The sequence below is a fragment of the Gavia stellata genome, chromosome 10 (genome assembly GCF_030936135.1).
Source record: "Gavia stellata isolate bGavSte3 chromosome 10, bGavSte3.hap2, whole genome shotgun sequence".
Classification (NCBI taxonomy): domain Eukaryota; kingdom Metazoa; phylum Chordata; class Aves; order Gaviiformes; family Gaviidae; genus Gavia; species Gavia stellata.
Genome location: NC_082603.1, coordinates 30,545,871 through 30,567,700, shown reverse-complemented (window position 1 = coordinate 30,567,700; position 21,830 = coordinate 30,545,871). Strand labels below are relative to the sequence as shown.

At 43.5% G+C, this 21,830-nt stretch overlaps 2 protein-coding genes across 2 annotated transcripts; one reads left to right on the top strand and one right to left on the bottom strand.

The window, feature by feature from the left end:
* Positions 1-2,951: 2,951 nt before the first annotated feature.
* On the bottom strand, positions 2,952-8,971 carry TCEANC2 (transcription elongation factor A N-terminal and central domain containing 2). The gene is made up of 4 exons (XM_059822122.1): positions 8,870-8,971; positions 7,389-7,530; positions 5,830-6,023; positions 2,952-3,963 (listed from the first exon to the last, which is right to left on the bottom strand). Exons 1-4 carry the CDS (start codon positions 8,969-8,971, stop codon positions 3,775-3,777), a joined length of 627 nt encoding a protein of 208 aa, XP_059678105.1. The 3' UTR covers positions 2,952-3,774.
* Positions 8,972-9,219: 248 nt separating this feature from the next.
* TMEM59 (transmembrane protein 59) lies at positions 9,220-18,179 on the top strand. Its single transcript, XM_059822012.1, has 8 exons — positions 9,220-9,408; positions 12,099-12,204; positions 14,320-14,414; positions 14,610-14,762; positions 15,042-15,126; positions 15,435-15,519; positions 16,305-16,413; positions 17,197-18,179. Exons 1-8 carry the CDS (start codon positions 9,220-9,222, stop codon positions 17,350-17,352), a joined length of 978 nt encoding a protein of 325 aa, XP_059677995.1. The 3' UTR covers positions 17,353-18,179.
* Positions 18,180-21,830: the final 3,651 nt, after the last annotated feature.

The window sequence follows — 21,830 nt, the reverse complement described above, 5'->3', positions numbered from 1 at the left end:
TTTAGGAGAAATGCATGCCTGGGCCAGTGAGGCCAAACTTTAGGATGTGCGAGGAGCCCCTTCTTCCTCCAGCCTGATGTGTAACCCATGTGGCAGGGGAACTCAAACCAGCGAGGGTCCTGTAGGACCCCCTGTGAGTGGGTTTGCCACAGGCAGACTATAGCAGCTCAGACGTTTCAAAGCCAGGACAGTGTTGGGAGTGCACTCTGTAGGGTTCAGGTGCCTGTGCCCTTCCAGACCCCCTATTTCAAGGGAATTCCAGAAGTCACACGGACTACAGCTAGTGCAGAAGGGCTCACAGCGCTGGGAACCGGCCATCCCTGGCCTCCTGCTTTATCCATGAGCCGCACGGCTCCGGTCTCCCCACTGGCTGCATCGCCCAGGGGAGGGAAGGAAGAACTAAGGAGTAGCAAACTGATTCATTAGGTAACCTAAGGCATAAATAAATGCAGTTGTGCAGGTAAGATTGCTCCAAGGGGGGAATCTGGTCTTTAGAGAGTAATTAAAATCTTGATTACTGTCAGGTATTGAGTATCCTGTTGTCACATTCAGCATCACCCTTTGCGAAAATGAAGCCCTTTTTTGGCCTTTTGCTTTTTGGTCTCTGTTTTTGTCTTCCTTCCCCACCTTCCATTCCATTTTTGTCCTTAACGCATTCCCTTGTTCTCTGCATTCCTCCTGTCCTGTGGGTCTCGAGTCCAAGCCTCGAGAATCTTTTCCACTTCCTCCAGACAGTCAGTTTTATGCAAAGCTGAGTCTGTGAATCTTCAGCCCAAGTGTTACTGCCAGCTTCAACATCAAGATAGAAGAGCTGGACCCAGAACTAAACACTTAGTCCCTTCAAAAACAAGTTGGGCAAAAATATTAGCCATTAAATAGAGGAAATTTATAGGAGAGTTTTCTCCTCGTATGCAGTAACTCTGCATCCCTGAAGTTAACTCCAAATGAAAATTATTTGGCACATATTGAGAATGAAGTAAAAAAAATCTCTGCAACGCATGCCCTAAAGAGCTGAAGGTATTCAAAACAGATAAAAAAAAAAAAAAAACCACAAAACTCCGTTCCCTGAAGGCTGCTCGGAAAAGGAAGGTGTCAGGGACCAGGAGAGGGCATGGAAAAAGTCACCTGGAAGAGATGAGCCTGGAAGAGCTTTGCTTATATCCTGACACAGAGTCTGATGGCATAGGCCAGCTGGAGCTTGTAGTTTGTGGGTAGCAGAAGAGCTCACATGCACCTCTATGCTGTTCCATGCTGTCTGCAGACTTGGGGAGGCACTGGCTGTCCCACGCTAACCCCAGCTGACGTTTGGACAGCTTGCAAGATTACAGTGAACGGATCTCAGACAGGCCGCTGAGAGTGGCTGGTATCTCTTTTGGCTTGTGCCACTTCAAAAGGGATGCAAAAAGGAGGAGATGCAGTCAGGTTGTAGTTCTGCTTTTTTTCTAAATACACCTTGAGGACAAGGCTGGCATTCCCCACCATCTTCCCATTTCTCCACACATTACAAACCACACAGGGGTACTCTGGACCATGACAGGTCCTTGTTTACATCTGTGTTGCTCTTGCTTTTAATTTTTACAGTGCTGTGTCATGAATGGCATCCCTTCCACGGGACTGTTTACTAGTAAGAGGGGAAAGAATAATCAACATCACTTTCCCCTCTCTCGGTTCCCAGGGCTAAACTGCAAAAACAAAAGTGGATCTCGCTGACTTGCTGTCCTGTCTTGCAAACCAACACACAGCACAGCATAAATTAGCCGTGTGTTCAGATAAGCCAAAGTTCTCCGATGGTATCTGACCTGCGTGGGAAACTTCTCTGGCCTGGCTTTCATTAGAACCAGAAGTTCCTCATTTTCAGGATTTTTGCTTCTCACACATTACCTAAATAGAGAAAACACAGCCCAGCAGCAGGAACAGAAAGCTGAAAATAAATACTGCAGGTCTTGGCATTGCAGCTCTGGAAGAAAAACCTAGGTCATTCATTGATCCTGAATCCCTTCCATGACAGTCCAGGATATGTGAATTCAATTACAGCTGTGCAGTTTGAAGTTATTTAAGTGGGAAATGAGGCTGATTACTTGTAAGAAATAAATTGAGGGTTTTCACATCTCTTGCTACAGCCTGGTCAACAAGTGTTAAGTCTTTATTGACGTATTATCCATATAGTCACCAATCACATATCCACCAGTTCGTCTCATACTGTCTCCAACACACCTAAACTTAACTTTCTGCAAATGACATGTCTGTACGCCAGAGCATCCCTGTTTTCAGAAAAGCCGGGTGTTTGAAGGTACCGTCACAGTGTGTACAGAAAAAAATGGTCTTGCACTGGCCCCAGCAAGCAAAACAGGATTTAGATGTTCTTAAAAGATCCTGCAATTATCTAGTGAAATTTAGGGAGTTCAACACCTTAGGTAAGTTTCTTTAGCTTTTAGTGTCCAGAGAAGAAAAAAAATATTTAGCAGGTCCACATAATGACACTCAGTCCTGTTTTAGGATGAAGACTAATTCAGTTTTCCCACTGCATTATTTGTCCTTAAGTGACTCTTCTGAAATAAGAGTGCTGACCATGACTGATCAAAAGACACTTCCTTACAGTATATTAGATTTCAATTCCCATGACTATGAATAGGCAGGTTTCACTCATCCCCGTATTTGGTCCTCTCTACCCTGATAACTCAGAAAACGGTTTGTGAGTGGTTCCTTGCGTACGTACACACAGAGAACAGAGAGCACTTTATCACCTACCAGCAGAGAAACACTGTGCCTGTCACAGCTTTAATAACAGCTTATGGAGAACAAGATGACTTGTGGCACTAAAAAAATCAGAGCAAATATGAGAGGAAAGATTTCCAGTTTTTAACAACTAGAAGGAATTAAAACAATAGTTTGTTCCTTAAATTTGTTCACACAATCATTCTGACCCATGTTCCTTTTGGAGGAAAAAAGCCTTTAAAATGAGTATTTTGCTTATAACCTCATTTTATTTAGAAAATTCATTTCAAGATTTTTTCACGTTACAGTAAGAACAAGCACCACATTTAAATCATGAGTGAGGTACAGAAGTCTGAGTGAGCTGCTCATTAAACAGCAGAGGCATTAGATAGCACCTATACTCTGGGGCATTTTGATTTTTACCCCAGGACTTTAGAAAATGCCCACAATAGCAGGATGACTGAGCCTATAGAATGGTGGACAACATGTTATTGAAACCCATTTTGCATCCAACTCTGGAATGCAGCAAAGGGAAATCACCTGGCCTGGCAAAACAGCTAGCTCTTGCCACAGGCAGGGCCCAGCTGCAGCAGACCTGGATGATTTAGGGTTAATTATTAGGGTTATCCACTAGGAATCTCCTCCCATGGACCAATTACCCTGAATTCCTAGTATTTCATATCAGCACAGCACAGAGCTGCTCCTTTATGTTACTCAGCTGATTACACCTGGAGATCCACATCGGGGATGGAGCAAAACTGAGGTATGACAAACGGGCAGAAGTGAGAAACAGGTGAGTCAGAGATGGCTTTGTAGCAGGAAAACATACATCAGAGTAGAAGAAACTTTTCTTGCAACAAGCCTACACAGATTTCCACCAAGTCAGATTTACAGCACCACTTTCATCGTTAGTTCTTGTCTTCAGCAGCCCTGCTCATAGAGTGGTGCCAAGTGAGTCACACTGTCAGCACTTCTGCACTCCCCTCACGACACAAAGGGCTTCCAGTTCCACAGAGATGTAGGCACATGAAGTTCTCACTCAAGATCAAGCGTGACACCTCACTTTTTATGGCTCTGTACAAATGCAGGGACAGTGAGTGTGCCAGTCTTGACTTCCGCTTGGATTTCAGGTTTGTGCTTTAATGAGAAGACAAGAGCTCGCACCATTCTGCGATACGGTGCGCTAATGAGACGGGAAGAGAGATGAAAAGCTTCTCGCTCAATATTTTCAGCCAGTGGGTGATCAATCTGAAAACAGCAAAGTATAAAATTAGATCTTTACATTTAATAAGGAGACCAACTGATTGAAATTGGAGTTTGGTGCTTTTCAGTGTTTCTTCATTAATCAGCTTAGATTCAAGGAAATCTACTTCCCATCACAAGCGTAACAGGAAGAGCAATTTAATTCCACCCTAGCAATTAAGGAACAAGGCCACGTGGTCAGTAGCAGGGAACATATCCACATCTCCAGCTGGGTGGCAGTACTTTGCCATCACAACAGGAAACTAATCTGCAACTAGCTTTGGGTAGCAAGCTCAACTGCAATTATAAGCTACATTGTACTGTCTCCATAAAGCTCACTTTTGATCTTGCTGATATAAGGCACCTTGGATACTATTTTAAACTTGATTCCAACAGCAACTCTAAGACATGCCAAACGCTTGGCAACTCTGCCTGGTGCTATAAAGGGAAATGTGGGCTCTCTGTATGTAGAAGGAGGTGTAATTAAGAATGCAGAAAGGGATTTGCTAAATGTTAATTATGTAGTTATTGCTTCAACATGTGCCAAAACCTGTAATTTAGCACAGCTTAAAAAAACATCCCCCACCCACCAAGAAATGTTTTTAATTTCACTTCTGCCTTTTGTGATGGGGAATCTCCCATGCTTTGCATGCAGGAGATTCCAGTGTGCCAAGTAGTATTCCTCCAAGTCCTTTGCCCACTCTGTTTTTGCTACCCATCACTAAATTGCCCCTCTGCTGGGCAGCACTAGAAGACTCTTGGCATCCATTCAACCCCACCCTCCCTTCTCCTTTTTGTCAGCTTCTCAGGTGTCCCTGCTCCTCATTTGCTGGACCTCTGTGGCTTCCCTGCCTATATATGCTGTTCATTTGCTGCAGTAAGCTCCACTTGCACATCAGGTGGTATAGCTACATGTCAGAAGGGCGTTCTTCCTTGCTGTGCTTTCAGGTGAGTCCTATTCAGAGGTGATTCTGCTTCACCCAATACTACTTGTTTTAGGGTGGTACCATAGCCTTTATGTCCCATGGGTTCAGTCTTTACTACCAGTCTTATCACCATGCATATATGTGCTTTCCAAGAACTAAGCTTGACCAAGTGGCCTGGCAAAAGTGAGCTGCCACCTTTCTGAGGCATTTTCACAGCAAACCATATTTTTGTGCTGTCTCAGTCCAGATGGACTGGAAGTAGGAGAGGTTGTTCTCACAGCTAGCAAATGCATAGCTTTGAAACTCTTGAGTGCTTATCACTTGACTTGCCATTTAAAGCATAATTAATGAATAAATTAAAAAGGATAATTATTATGGCATTTCATAGACCAAGCAAACTAGTCATTAAGCCTTACAGCAAAGCCCTGTTCATTTACTTAAAGATACCTGAGGGATCTGGTATTTATCACCACTTTATATACTGTCAACCTTGCCTCTCTGTTTTGCAATAGATTTAAATTTACAAATGTTTAATTACTTAAATATGAAACACCCAAAAGGTCCCAGTGTTGCTTTCACAGCTGTTAAGTAGTAGGAAAAACTTTGTTTATTAACTTCTTCCTCCTCTTGTACAGCCCAAATGCAGTAGATACACAACTAGTCTGTTGACTGGTTATGTAAATGAGAGCAAATACACCTCACTTACAATTACTATGTTTACTTGGTTAACAACCAAAAAAAAACCCCATTATCTACCCTGAAAACAAAGCTACTTATAAATAGGGACATGCAGTGAATCACTGAAAATAGGAACAGATCATCTGGTCTTGTTCCTACCCTGCAGGCAGGACCAGCTTTACAGTAGCTATGGCTGAAAAAGGTTTGTTTAACTTGTTTGTACAAGAAGTAACTCTTTGAGCTAAAGATGAATGCGTCTGAATGCTACCTCTAGATCCAGGGCTTCCCAAAGCAGCTTCCGAGCATTCTTTCTGAAAGCCTCGGTCCTGGGATCGCTCCTGACCTCTATTGAGGGCTTGTTTGAATGGTCTTTGATGAAAGTTCGCCACTCCGTGTAAATATCTTTGGCGAGGCTGGCCACATCGTGATCTGAATGTTTGCGCATCTTATTCACTGTGTGACCTGGAAAACAGCAACAGCTCCCTCAGCATCGGTAGGTGGACAAAGTATAATGGACACCAGTCAAATCATATTGGTGCTAAAGCAGCCACACACGTTTTTAATTCAGGCAGTGTCAGCAAAACAACCAGAGCATTGACACAAGCATAAATATAGAATTATTAGGAATGAAGCCTGAAGTTCCCCCTCCTTGACTTCTGCAGTGATTTTTGGCTGAGCAATTAGCAAGGAATTGACCTAAACATGTGAAAATTACCTTCCCGAGTCATCAAGGTGTAGAGAGACACTTATGTAATACAGGGCTACGTTGATTTTCTACACAGATACTAGATCTAGTGAAAGCTTGTAAGACTGGTCTACAAAGAAAGCTGATTTTAAACGGAAAACCCCTTTAAGGAAACAGATGTTGCCGGTGATGGCTATAGCATTTTAACACACAAACATCAGGGTAACTCCAAGCAGAATTTTTCCAATAGACAGGGCCTGCCAATGTGAAAGAGGCTTTCCTCTGAGAGGAGACAAAAGGGACCTTCTTCCAGCGGGGTATTTCTCTCTGACCACTAGCGCTGTTGGCCAGGAGATGTCACTGTTAGGCTTTGGTGGCTCTTCCAGCCCAGCCGCGTTCAGGCAGGCACTGGGAAAAAAATCTCGGGAAAAGCCTGAATAAGCTGAACATGGCAAATGAAATGACAGTTCAGAAGTATGGGGAAAGGGGCAGATCGCATCTCCTTTTCTAAGGCAAGGGGGGCTCTTTGAATAGAGATCCAGCTGCTCTAATAGCAAACAAAGGCCGGCACGACTGTCTCTCACAGCCAGGAAGCTCTCCCTAGACAGGACAGGCTGGGACCATGTGGTCTCACATCATCCCTCCCCCAAGTCCTATGGAAAAGAGCTAGGCATTGGGCTGTGTCATTTGCATGGGGCTGCCCATCCGCTGGGAATTTCTCAGTGTAAGGATACAGAAGCAGTTTGGGGCCAATCTGAGGAGGATTTCTTGCATGTTCAGAGGATTCAGCCCGGTCAAATAGAGGATGCATGTTTCAGATGGCGAGAGAGCACTCTGCCATGCCCCTGACAAATAGCAGGAGAAGGAATAACACACACAGGTGCCCAAGAAGAGCTCTTCAAAAAATTGACTACAGAAGGGGTGATGCAGTATTTTGTAATAAGCAGGCAACCTGGGAGGAATTAGAGGATAGCTGACTTTTTCAGTGCAAGCTCTAAAAACTGCAGGCTGGATATCAACCATTTTTTATTGGCAGCTCCACTCGTTTCTTAAAAAGCTTGCAAGCTAGTCTCTCTTGTACTGACAAACCAAGCAGATGCAAGACAGTCTAATATTCACAGTCTAGATCAGGCAAGATGTACCTATTTTTGTTGAAAGTAACACTTCCTTGGAAGGTATTTTCTTCTTCAGCTCCTCCAAAGCTTCGATCAGATTCTCTTTCGGTTGCCCAGGAAGCTCAAGCATAGACTTCCATCGTTTTATGTCTTCCACAACCACAACTCTCTGGAAAAGAGAAAAGCCATTAGGAAAGCAGAATATTCTTATAAATAAGGACACTGGCTTCATCTCAGCTAATGGGGCTGTTATCAACACATGAATTATTGATTATGACATGAAACAGAGCACAGAATACATGATGGCTTGGAATGATGGGTACTTGCTTGAGATTAGCACGCTACTGAAAGTCAAGACATAAGTAACTAGAAAGCAAAGTGAGATGCTTAACCTTGGTCTGCCAAACTTAGGGCACTTAATGGCAAATGTCTGCTAGAAGAGAAGTGTTTTGAATTTAAGGAGTCCATTGTATAAATATCTCTTAATAGAAAAAGGGGTAAGAGGGAGGCAGCTAATTATCTTTAGCAGCCTGGCAGAATCCGAATCCTGCTCAGATTGGCTTTAAATTTAAAATAACGACAGCAGAGAGAGAAACAAAGTATTAGGGAACACGAACACAAACTCAAGTACACTGGCCGTTTGCACAATGTTTTTCATCCAAACTGTTTTTGCCACAGACATTGACAGGACAGGCTGCAAACAGTGCAAGTCTCATATTTTGGACGTCAGGCATCTTGCAAAGATTCAGCAATGGTCAGACAGCTGGAGCACTGAATGCGCCATTCTTCTGCTTTCTGCCTTACATTAATAAGCTCTTTGGTGCAGCAAATGTTTTCCTGTTCTGTTTCTACAAACAGGTGGCAAAGAGGGACTCACCTCTTATGCAGGTCTCACGCAGGACCACCATGCAAACAACTGCAGGGCTCTCCTTGCTGGGGAGAGAAGCCAGCTGGCAATATTGAAGCTGGTGGTGCCAGCTGGCTGTACTCCAGTTGTGTGCCCAGCCTGACCCTACATCACACCAAATGGGCAGGAAGGAGCCAAGTTATAACCCATCTCTGTTTAGGAAACCCCTTTCAATGCAGTGGAGCCCCTCTGCACCTTTCTAACTTCACTTCCCTGTTCTCTGTGAGGATGTCACCTCAACACCGCAAAGATTTTGGTGAAGAACTAGAACCACAGGTGGTTTACAAGACGTTCCTCCCGCTGTCACCTTGTGCTGCCCAGCTCCATGCAGAGGCAGGACGGCGGCCTGGCGAAGGCCTGACACCCCTTCTTCCATCCAAGACGCCTCAGGGCCAGGCTGGCTCCTCCTGGGGTGCTCCTGCCACCCTTGCACACAGCCTCTGGGGAACACCGCGGTCCTGCCCCAGCGCAAGGCCAGGGGAAGGCCTCACCTCATGCAGCGGGCCCCGGGGGGAAGACTTCCCCTCAGGGCCGGGAGGCCGGGGCGAGCCGTGCTACCCCTCCCGCTCCCCCCCAGTGCCGGCGCCCGCTGGTGACCTGCCTTAAGGGACTCGAGGGTGGCCTGCCGGTAGGCGCGGGGGGCCGGCCCGGCCCGGCGGGGGCTCTCCGGGCAGCGGGGCCTGCGCACCACGAACCGGTCCATCCTCCCGCCCCGCCGCCCGGAGACGGTGCCCGCCCGTTCGCCCGCCCTCCCGGAAGCCGCTGCCCCGCCCTGCCCTTTCCGCCGTGTAGTTCCCGACGGAGGTGAGGCCCTATGGGGTGGCTGGGGCTGCCCCGCGGCACGGACTACATCTCCCAGCAGGCACCGCGCGGAGAAGGAGGGGGGGGTTTAATCTCGCGAGAGTGTGCCGGCGCCGGCTCCCGTTAGTGGGGGCCTGCGGGAGGAGAAAGATGGCGGCACGGCGGGGCGGCCTCCTCTGCCTGCCTCTTGCCCTGGCGCTCCTGGCGGGCGGCGGCAGCGCTCGGGCCGCTGGGCCGTTGCCCGCCGCCTCGTCTGAGGCCTTTGACTCCGTGCTGGGCAATACGGCGTCGTGTCACCGCGCCTGCCAGCTGACCTACTCCCTGCACACCTACCCCAAGGTACGGGCGGGCCCTGCCTCACGGCTCCCCGCGGCGGCGCTCGGCGGGGCGGGCTCCTTCCCGGGCTCGGCCCCGCTCCCCTTCTCCCTGCCCCGGGAGCTGTGCTGCCGGGCTGGGGGGCAGCACGGCCCCGGCCTCCCTGGCGCGGCCGTCCCCTGGCCTGTCCCTTGCCCTTCTCCCCCCACAGGCCCTTGTGCTCCGGAGTGGCAGGGAATAGCCGGGATTTTCTCGGGCAGGAGCCCTTTTCGAGGCATGTCCCCCTGCCTGTTTTCTCAAGCAGCGCTGGACGTGTCTTTAAGTAAACATAAAGATGAAGGAAGCTCATGCTCGCAGTGCTCAGGTGTGGTCAGCAACCCTGTACTCCTGTCCGGTGCCGCCGTTCTTCTGTGGCGTGTCTCATCTGGCTTAGATTTTCGTCCACTCAAAGTAGGGAATGCAGTGGCTTCTCTAAAGATAGATACTTAATTTTGAAAATAGATGGTTAGGCTGCAGCTTCCCAAATAAATGCCGCTTTCAAAGTATAGCTTTGTTAGTGCTGGGTACTTTTGTGGGTTTTGGGGGATTTGCTGCTTTTTTTTCTCCTATTCCTAAAGAGGCAGCTGTAATTTGACTTAGGCTGTTCCGTATTTTTGGGCACTAAAACTGTGCCATGTTCACGACAGGCCAGAGATCCTGAGCTGGAATGCCAGTGTGACATTTGGGTGTTGAAGGATGAAGCATAAATGATGATAAGCAAGTAGCTTGTCAGAACCTTCAACCTGTGTTTTGGTTCACCTGCATGGAATTTTTTTCATCTTGTGGTAAGATACTGAAATAGTACCTATTATAGTACCTAGGAATCTAATTTCATACTCCAGTGTTTGCAGCTGGTTCAAAGCTTTATAAACCTTTAACTACTGGTTTGAATTTGGAAAATCTATTACCAAAAATCTCATCTTTCCTGATTCTTTCTTGGCAATATACTTCATTATCAGCTGCAGCTATGGAGCAGGTTGAACTCTCAATGATGGGCGCTCTTACCTCATCTTGGAGATATCACATCAGGGCAGCAGGCAAATGGAAGCGGTGACAATGTTGGGTAATAGGGCTTTGTCTGCTTTCATGTGGAACTTAAATGGGATTTTGTGACTCTAGCTGATACTGGTATCCCCACAGAGGGAAGTAACAGGGAGTTGTGTGGAATACAAGTAAACTTGCATCTGTACGTGTGTTATGTTTTGGTGTCTACATGTAGTGATAGTGAGGAGAAAGAACAAAACCTGAGAAATGAGGACTAAATGTTATCCTAATCTATTTCCATACTGTTTTGGCGCAATGGTCTTGTTTCTGATTCAAGTTCAGGGAAAGCTGATATTTCCTTGATTTTTACTGTACTTTTGAATCTTTGTTGTGTGCTGTTGGAGCTGTCAAATAATACAGCCATCTCTTCCTTTACATTTAGTCTTTGTTCTGTTTATCACAAAACTATTGGTTGAATTGAAGGGAACAGGTTTAGTTGTCATTGGAAAATAAGACAAGCTTCAGTAAGATTTTCATGGAAGACTGCCATAGAAATCTGTCTGCTAAAACTAATTCTGTCTGGATATCAAATTACAAAATACGAGTTTTGCTGTTGCAGAAAAATCTTAGCTGTCTTGTCAGTGTTGTTAGAGTTAAGTTTTAATTTACATTCACAGTTTTCTACTTTTGTGCCTTTAAAGCATGTGAACTTTTGATCTCGGAGACAAACAATGGCCAGATAATTTACAACAGGTTATACAGTAAGGTGTGGTATGTTTGGTTTTTGTGAAATTAATTCAGAGTCCTTTTTCCACCTGTACAGCAACTGGCTGCAGTCACCTGAGTGGTTACGTAGTTAGCAGTTTTGATGAATCCGATTCATGATAGGGTGTGATCATAAGTAGAGAGCGCATGTAACAGAGGCTGCCTTTAGTTCTGCAACGTGGAAAGTGCATGTCCGTGCCTTTGGTATTATGGACAGAAGATATGCTAAGTGTAGGTTTTCTATATTTGCATAATTTTAATAGTTGCAGTGAGGAAGCACTTTGCCCCTTCAGTTCAATATAATAAATATAAAAATGTGTGTTTGTGGAACTGGTTTAGCAAGTTACCACTACCCTGGTTAACTGCTTTAGTACATCAGAAGATAATCTCTTATTTTGACAATTCTGTTGTAGTTCTGATTAGAGTCTGGTAGACACATTGTAATACGCTGTCAAAATTTTTTTTTTTTTTGTTCTCTCCTGTTGGGTTCTACTGTTTAAGTTCCGCGATGGAAGACTATCTCCTCTTCATAGGGCTAAATGAGAGTAAATCTTTTACAGCCATATCTCTTGTTTTTAAAAGCAATACTTTTTTAAAAAAATGTGGTGCGACTTTGCTTGTGAGTTGTTGGACTGGAATTACAAAACAGAATTTGTTGTGCCAGGTCTGCCCCACCACAAGTTGAAGAGCTCTGTTTGAAATAAATCAACAGTTATACTATAGTGTTAAAGAGCAGTAGCTTGGTTTTATTTCAGATGATCCAGAGTGTCACGTTTAGCTGGCTTCTAGGTCTAGTGGAGGGAAGGAGGATGGTGCTCTGGTGCGTGGCTTTTTATAGCACTTCCCCCCCCCAAAAAAAAATTGTTTGTTTTCTGACAATTTGTTCTTGAATGGAGGTATGCAAGCCTTTTCTTGTGCCTTCCCAGGAAGAGGAACTGTACGCGTGCCAGCGAGGCTGCAGACTGTTTTCCATTTGTCAGTTTGTGGACGATGGCATTGATTTGAATCGAACCAAACTGGAATGCGATTCTGGTAAGACTGCAGTACTCCTTCAGCATCCCGTAATGTGGAGACATAACAGAGGGAAGAGCAGGAACATCTGAAAGGGTGTTGTTAAATTGATGGGATTACTTCAGTTGCTTTCTGATTTTGTTTAACAACTTCTTAAAGTTTATGTACAGGATATTAAAAAAAAATAATAATCTTAGGGAAAGGTTGTATGTTCTCTGCGAGTTTCTCCTTACCTGATCGTTAGTGTTGCTATTTTCCTGAATTTTTTAACTATCATCAGTCTCTCTAAATACATTAGAAATACTTGATTTTACTATAAACAGTTTGTCACAGAAAACGTAAAGTGGCTGGGGAAAAAAATCCAGTCAAATTTCCTTTAATAATTCCGTGCAACAATCAGTCCCTTTTACAATTCCTGACAATCTTGTATATACAAGTGAATTGTTCAGACAGAATAAGAACACAGATCTTGATGTGCTGTCTGCCTTGTAACTTGTGGTCTAGGCTACATCCTGAGGTTTACCTACAGCTAAACTCTTAGGAATGAGGTACGCGTTTTATTTGAAATAGGCGATTAAATACTTGTGACTAATTCTCTCGGATTATCTATGTTAGAGCAAAAATTTCACAGTGAAGATGAAATATGTGTACTATAGGCCAATTAATACTGGGTTTGGAATTGTATAGAACTTTCATCCAATAATACTGAGGTAGCTGATTCACAGTTTTATTCAGAGGTTAAGTGGGACATAACGACCCAGACCAGGAAAAGTAGGAGCTCTCCGTCTATATCTCCAGTACAATTAAGCACCAAGCCAGCACTCGAAGGAGCCTTTTATCCTCTCAGTAACTCATAAAAACAAGAGGTCTAGTGGCTAGCTCAGACAGCTAATGCAAAGCACGGAAGTAGAAAACCTGACATGCAAAGATGCTAATGTGATACGAAACTGCATTAAATACTCTAGAAATGGGCTAATGCTCTAGTCTGTCGTACACTGTGTATAGCTGTGATCCAGCATGTCAATCTAGTTGTCAAACCACACATGAAAGAGTGCCATAAGAAAGAGTGATGTAGCAATAGACCACATGTAGAGGTAATTGAACAGTTGCTTACTTTCTGGTTTAACTCTCCTTCCTGAGGCTGTTGTCTTTTGCTGGCTTATGTTCTGTAATCTGTTACACTGGTTGGTGCCCTGACTGAGTATTCTGTGCTTGGCAAGATATATCTTGGCTGATCTGCTCAATTCTGTCTTCTGATGCTTCTTTCTGCCTACAAACACTGGTTTGGTGGCAGTTTTACCACAGAATTGCTGTTCAGGTGCTATGAGCTGAATACTCAACAGCATGGCATCAGCAGCCAAACATTTCTTAGCCTTTATGATGGTCCATTTGTTCCTGTGGAAAACTGGGAGAGCTACTGTCCTCTGTGTTGCTACTTGGTTTGAGTCTTCAGTTCAGGTAGTACGGCAACATTGTCCACCTAAGCTTTAATGTTTTGGGAAAGAGCTATGCCCATGTATTGTCTGCCCAATATCTCCATGGGCAGAATAATTTCTTGGTCTTGATGGTCTCTAGTGAACAATTAATAGAAGCTTTCTGTAAAACAAAGAGTTGGCTTCATTTGTCCTTAAAAAATTATTCCATAATACTTTCAATGCAGTTTCTGTACTCCTCACACTAGCAGGAAAATGGTCCTTTGGTTTTCCTGTGATACCATGATTTCTGCTGTTACCTGTAAGGGATTTAATGGACTGATGGTCCCTCTGTTCTTTTTAGGATTCCAGCTCTGTTCTCTGAGGTAAAAACTCATGTAATACATAGAGGAAAAAACTATATTGGTAGTGGGAGGATCAATGAAAACTTGCATCCCTGAGTTTGTCCAGGGTAACATTTCTGATCGGTTGCTCTGATTGCATTTAGATTTCAGCTACCTCATCTGTTTAAGCTCTGGTTCCTTAACATTCATTAGACCTCAGAGCAAATGCTACCCTTGGAGTGATTGTTGTATCTTTCCCAGCAAATGGGATTGTCATTCTTTTAACTGCTGCTTTGTTTCTGATCCAACTTATACTGAAAATGTTTTCTTAACTAAAATGCAGAATTTATCTTCTCATTTGTGGAACTTCTTCCTTGCAGCCTGTACTGAAGCATACTCCCAATCTGATGAACAATATGCTTGTCATCTTGGATGCCAGAACCAATTGCCATTTGCTGAGTTAAGGCAAGAGCAAGTAAGTAGATGACATGTTTTTCAAATACCACCTACTTGTTTTCTGTTCAGTGTGTCTTCTCTGTCTTAAGTTTCTTCAAAGGGAAGATAAGTCTTCCTAAGGACTAAAATCTAGACATGGGGCGAGGGGTGAGGAAGAACCTGACTTCTTTTCATATAAAAACAAATGGAAAACCAGTTAATGTTGTGCTTGCAGTTAATGTCCCTGATGCCAAGAATTCATCTCCTCTTTCCTCTGACACTGGTGAGGTCATTCTGGAGTGACATGATGGATTCCGCTCAGAGCTTCATAACATCCTCATGGACTTTCTACCTTCAGGCAGATGATGGCAAAATTGTCATATTCCAGGTGCTTGTCTTTTTCTTTGAGATTAAGGTGTCCTGGCTGCTAAATGTTTAACTCTGCTCCTTCCAGTTACAGAAAAGGCTATGGAGCACTGTCAGAAGTGTTTAGGTTTTCTATAGTATTTCACTGCCTTTAGGGCCAGTGCAGGGGCAGGGGAGGAAGTCAGATTTTTGTGAATGGTGCATGTCTTAAGGTTAACTTCCGTATTAGTTCTGAAAATTTAAATTACTACAATCGGTGGAAGCTACTAGGAGGATCTCCTAACTCCTTATTTTGTTTTAGTCAAAGCCAGAAGTACAGTATGTTCCACAGCTTGATCAGGAAACTGGAGATACGAGAGGATCCTTGTCGCTGAGTAAAACAGCCTGTAAGTTGTTCTTTGTGCTTTGGAAGAGCAAATGCAAACATTCCCTGTCATAAAAAAAAAAAAAATTGCAGGTGGCACATGAAAGCAAATTTTTAGAAAGCTGAAATATAATTGTTTGCTGTGTAGACGGCACTATGTACACTTAGCAAAGTCTGTGGTAGAAACTAAGCTCTGCTGGAAATAGAAACATGCAAGCTAGGGCCATTTTAAAAGCTTCATTTTATGCTCTTTGTATAGACAAACTGTGTGGCGTTTGGGTCTTCTCTTCTATTGCTTTCCTGACCACTGTTTCTGCTGTTGTATTTCAGCAGACCTCCGTCCAGGAAGTTCACAGACATACCGAGGACTTTTTGAAGAGCGAGAAAATGACAGCTTTTTCAAGTGTCTTTCCATGTATGTATATTCTAGAATGTCTGTACCTAGCCTTTCCTCTGTGTGTATATGGGGGCACTGTTGTAAGATCTCAATGTGCTACAAGTCTGCTAGCTTCAAGATGCATGGCAGTTAAAATTATGTATTTGACTGTTTGTTACTGCTACTTTTCTGTGCTGGCCCCATGTTATTCGCAGGCTGTTCTGCCAACTTGGATTCTCCTTTCCATTTCAAGTGATCATCATATTGATAATTTCCTACAGTTTTTCTGAGTGTGTTCTGTGAACTGTTTAATCAGTACTGTGTTTTGCCTGTTCTTTAGCTCTGGGTATGTTTCAGGGCAAAGCACTTGCTTTGTATTGCTTTTGGGATTGTATGATAGGAAAGACACTGTTGGGTCTCATTTCCAGGCTGAAAATACCCAGTATATCTTTATTAAAGCATTGCTGAAGATCAGCATGTTGGTTCTTCTTTCCCTTACTCTGATTACTTTCTGCTTAAAAGTTTACACATGAAGGATCAGTGAATTGCACCCCAAATGCATAACAGAAAAATCTGTTTTTAAAACTGTAAATGGGAGGATGCTTAGGGCCAAATAAACAGAATCCGGCAAGTCTTTTGTGTCTTTCAAGTCAGATTCTAAATAGGCATTAGAGTACCCAGAAGTCTGAAGCGGGCCTTGTAGCTGGAAGAGCTAGAGACTAGTGAATCAGCAGGAAATGCAGTCAAAACTGAGCCAGACTTTTTAGAGGGTCCATTGTCTTGTGTTCGGTATATGAAATCTAGTAACATTCTTTTCATTTCAGAAATTCCAGTTGGATTTTAACCACTACGCTCGTCCTGTCAGTGTTGGTCCTGCTCTGGATTTGTTGCGCAACTGTAGCTACAGCTGTAGAGCAGTATGTTCCATCTGAGGTAACACTATTTTATAACTTAGAATATTTTGAATTTATTCATTATATTACTTTTATGTTACAGCTGTCTAGAGACTAAGAAGCCTTTGGGGGGGAGGTTCGACTAGAAGGAGGTTTTTTATTTTGCGGATGTGGTTAGCAAACGGATTTTGTTACTTAAATGATGATTTTATAGCTGAACAATTCTTGCTCATTCCTGTGGCTGATAGGTGCTCTGAGCCTTACTCAGGCCCCAGATATGATGTCTTTTGGTTTACAAAAGACACTCTCCTCTCAGGCACTTTCCTCTCAGCAACCTTCAGATTACTCTTAGCAAATGGAGGCTGCTTCCGATTTCTCTGGGAATAAAGCTATACTGAGGGTTGGATGCTGTAGGTGGAACCCGGTGTGGGTTTAATCCAGGAGGATCAATAGTGAGAACAGAAATGACAGCACATTATCAGTGAGCGCAGAGAATCTGATCAGAGGGGAACTGGCTGAACTAGCATCCCTAGTCACCAGAGAGATCCCCACGCTTCTGAAACAAGCAAGGCTCACAGTATTTGCAAACTAAAGGAGCTGGTACACAAGCACTGTATCTACTGTTGTTCTGGCAGATCTAATACATTCCTTTTGGACTCAAATCTAATTCCAGCCGTGGATTTCAGATGTTGCAGAAAGTCTGGATTAACTTGTGTTGAAGGGCTGCAGCCATCAGAACCAGGAATGTAGTTGCATAATGAAATGCATTTTATTCACAGAATCGAGAATCTTTGTCTTAAAGTAAATCGTTTAAATATTTCAGAAGCTGAGCATCTATGGAGATTTGGAATACATGAATGAACAAAAACTGAACAGATATCCATCCTCTGCACTTGTTGTGGTTAGATGCAAGACGGAGGAACATGAAGAAGCAGGACCTCTTCCTACAAAAGTCAATCTCGCTCAATCAGCAATTTAAATAAGTCTCCACTGGATCCAACAGACTAATTCTAACAGAGCTAGCAACTCCTGATTGTTTGTGGTGGTTCTTCAGATAAGAAGTTTAGCAGCCAGTCTTTAAATGCAAATAAAGTTACAGAATCAACAAATGTCATGGGATTTTGTTTTCAACTAGTAGTGAAGATTCAGACATCTTGAATTTATGTTTGTTTCCAGACATAATCACTTTTCACTGGTGTTTGCTATGTGTCTTTTAGCTTACAAAAGCTGTAAGCATGCTTTCCATACTTCTGCCGTGACACTTTCAAACTTATTTGTGTGTTCTAGGATGTAATGTGTACATTCAGAGTTAGCTTTGTAAAGGTATAAGAAATTTTAAGTAGGCAGGAGATGCCTTTTTAGTGTTGCACTTTCTGTTGTAGTTAAGAGAAAATATTATAAAATTATCTGCTGAATTTTTGTACTTGTTAATGTCCATGCACAAACGACTCTGTCTCCAAAAATAGAAATATATTTTTTCTACAGTGTGGCAATATCCAAAATGGAAAGCATTTGTGAGGTACTGTAGGCTAGAACTCAGTTTGTGAAAGATGGAAACTTTGTTAAAACTTATGGACATATCCCTTCACACACAGAACGTAACATGGTCAATTATTTTGTCAAACTTTAGTCTTTAAGTCTTAAATTGCTTGTAAAGTTAGCGCCTGTGTTTTCTGAAGAAATTCTACTTTCTGTTCTTGATTAACTATTCTAGTCTTGTAACTTCATTTACAGAAACAAGTTGATTCCTGAGAAATGAGAACAGACAAATAAAATTGACTGTATAGAAAGTGTTGACTATATAGCTTTTTGCTATGGTTAATTATTGACCACAACATACTCAATATGAAGGCCTGTCTGTAGCGTTCCTCTCACGGGCAATGTGACCTGATTTGGCTGTGTGATTCACTAACACAACAACAACCAACAATGTCCCTCATATTTCTAATGTATTTTTTGTTTCTTTTCTTTGAGGAGATTACTATATGCTGGTTCCCATAGCATTGGCAAGTTGGGGGTGTATGTGATTTATTTTAAGGTCTCTGTAAGTGTTTGAAAGCTGGCTAGAATGCATGATCTCCAACTCATCGTCCTATTTTGTTGATTATACAGAACTCCTTGAAGGTTTAAAAAAAAAAAAAAAAAAACACGAAAAACTAAACCAAAGAACACCTCTTCTCAGGTTTTGAATTTTGCTGAGAACTGTAGAGATCCTGGAGGATACAGTGATGTGTTCCCTGATTGTTAAAGCTGGTTCAACAGTCATTCCTAATTCTGCTGTAACGCTGATGGTTGTGTAACTACAGACGATGGAGCCTTGCAGGGGCCATTAAGCAGGAATGTGCATTGAGCGGCCGGTACAGTGCTGCTGAAAGCCTTAGCCTAGAAGCACTCAGTTTTTCTGTCAATGAATGAGGTTTAAGAGCTTTAAGCAATGTTTGTTTTAAGCAGGCTTGTATCAACGTGCAGAAATTGCAATTTGAAGTCTTAAATTAGTGCTGCTTCATGCTAAATTTTTCAGTGGGACAACAGGGTAGCCCAGGAATTTGGGTGCCAGCAGCCATTGGCAGGTTACCCTTGTGTGTAGGTGGCATTATTGCAAGGGCCTCAAGTGTGACTTGTGAAAAGCAATGGTGTGATGTTTTTGGAACACTGTTCACTTGCCTGATAGCAGGGGATAGTAGGGGCGGGACCTCCCTCTGCAGCAGTGATTCAGTTGAGACGTGCGTTTCTGCTCAGGTAGTGCAAACCTCAGCGTACAGCCCTGTTTTGGTGCAGGATGCCAGTGTTCCGCTTTGAGCGGTATCAAATGTGACATGTGCAACGGATGTTCAAAAATTCCTTTGTAAATATGGCCTCTGCTTCAGTGATTATTGCCTGTTGTCTTAGCACTATGTTGTTGAGGATTGCCTTTCTGGAAGAGACTTTGGCAATCCCAGTTTTTCTAACTGGATAACTATCATGTAAATGTTTTCCTTTACTGTTACATGTAGTTGCAGAGGGACAGTTAACAGCTTCATGAAAACACGGCTGTTTGCCTGTTTCAAATGTGTATGGTACAGCCTCTGTTATGTTGGTGACTTGATTTTGCAAAACTTTCTCTTCCAGAGACTTTATTGCTTACATTCCTAGGTTTGAGTTAAACAAACAACTTCTGCTTTCATTTGGTGTTGTATCTGCCTACAACAAAGGGAGACAATGCAAGTTTTACGTGGTTTGTCTTTTGTTTGCTGTTTGATGACATTTCAGCTGGGTGATCTGTGCAGTGAAGGCAGTGATTCAGTAACGGTGCTGTTAGGTCACAGGAAACTCTGTGCCTGTAGCAATCTGTCACTTGGCACTACTGTTTCCAGAGTGAGCCAGAGTCTGAAGAATTTGTTAAGTGTTGTACCTGTAAGCTGTAGTCGAAGTATCTTCTCTCAGTAAAATCAGGTACTAGCTAGGCTGCAGTAATTGAACTGTTTCTTAAGATTTCTAATCTAAATGGACTATTTAAGATATCTTGGCATTTGACTTTGCAAAATGGCTTGTCCTACTCATTTTTTGTTAAATGTTTGACCTCCTGACATCTTCGTTTTCAGAGGCTGCAGTTTGGGTTTGATCTCTCCCCAGGACCACTGTTTAAATGAAGGGCCTTAAATTATTGAAATTGCAGGAGGAAAGCATTTTCTATTCTCTTTAGGCATGTGCTCAACTGAACTTGTATCAGATTTTAAATGGAATCATCTTGACACAAATGAGGCAACCCTCTCAAGTGTGTGCAATCCACTGCTGATGGAAATAGTCATAGTACATTGTGGGGGGCTTGGGGCTTTTTTAGGTGCTAGAATTAACAGTAATCTCCTGTCATACTGGATATCTTGATCTGTGTTCCTTCAGCTTCTCTGATCTTTGGCAAAGATATTTTTTTTTTACTTGAGAAGGTCTTGCTTGTGTTTGTTACCTCGTTCTCATGAAGTCATTTTTCTGAACTATAAGCAGTCTTTGATGTGGGGTAACTGCTCTAAAACCCAACTGCCTGGTTGGCTGCAGCTGGGCTTGATAATCTTGGTGTAGGAAATAGATGGTGGTAGATGTCAGGTCTTAGGGACGTTTGCCTCTAAGAGTGGGTTTACTCCACATTTTAAACGTTTCCATCATAAATTGTTTCGTGGGGTATGCATAGCTAGCCTGCTTGACCTGGCTCTTGCATGGGACTCCTAGCAAACTCACCATCACCTAAAATCAGCTTTCTGAAGGCTCAAAATAGTCCTTCTGTATCAAGTCTGATTAGAAACGAAAACTTCCTCTTTAAAGAGAAACAGATACAGAATTCAAGATACACAAGTTTTAACCCTTAGTCTGTCGTTCTTCCATATTGCAGCGGGTGCCCAGACTTGCAGACTGTTTCCTACTTGGCGTTTGGTGTTTTTACCTGAAATTCCCCTGCGAACAGGACGGCTTTCTAGCACCAAGTTTAACAGCTATGTATTCCTCTGAGAAGCTTCTGCTCTGGCCAAATTGGCATTGCCATGCTGAAGGAGGACTTCCTAGAGACTGTATTTAATTCTGACCGGTCTGTGAGCAGGGGAGTGCAGGGTTGGCAGATGGCCTTGTCAAGAAGCGTATATTAACTCAGTGTAATCAAGAATGAGTTGTATGTGTGGGGATGGAGAGGGAAGTAGCCATAATTGTTCTTCCATGTCAGGTGTTACTTGGTGCTTCAAATCAATTCACTTGAGGCAACTGTCTCAGAGCCAACCTGTAAGCAATTACAGCTGCCAAAGTCTCCTCCAAAGCCTTGGTAAGCTAGTTATGCTAGTGCTTGGGGGGAATCGTGATCTGTGGGGTAGCAACAATTTGGAGGCACTTGAGTCCTATGGACCCTCCTGCAAGTGAGAAAAACACCGGCTCCTCGAACACTTTATGCCAGTGCTTTTTCTCCCCCCTACCCCCATGGCAAAGCCGCCTGCTCGTGGCATTTTATTCTTAAAGCCACACAGCTCCACAGCATGTGCTGTACTGAAGCCTGCAGCCAGTTTAGAAGGCTGCAATCTATTTGTGTGCTACAGGCTGAGCTGCTAAGCCTTACTACAGGCCTGGAAATTCAAGTACGCAAGTAGAAGAGAGGACCTTGGGGGGTTTGCTATGCCTGTGCTTGTTGCCCAAGCAGGGAAGCTATTCCAAATGGATGTATCCTGCACAGCTCTGCTGAGATCTAATCATCTTGCAGGAGTCTGGGCTGATGCTGCTACGTTGTCAGCCCTGTTTTGGGAAAGAGTTGGGGAGGAGACTTGTGTGAAGATGATCCAACTCTCTTCCCTCAAGCTTTCATCCCATTTCCCTTTTGAGGGGGGGTTTTCCCTGACCGGCACCAGGGTAAATGCCAAGGGCATCAGCTGGAGGTGAGCATTCCTCTTCCGAACTGATGTCTGGAATGGCAACGGGGTTCTCGGCATCCGAAATCTCAGCGTCTTT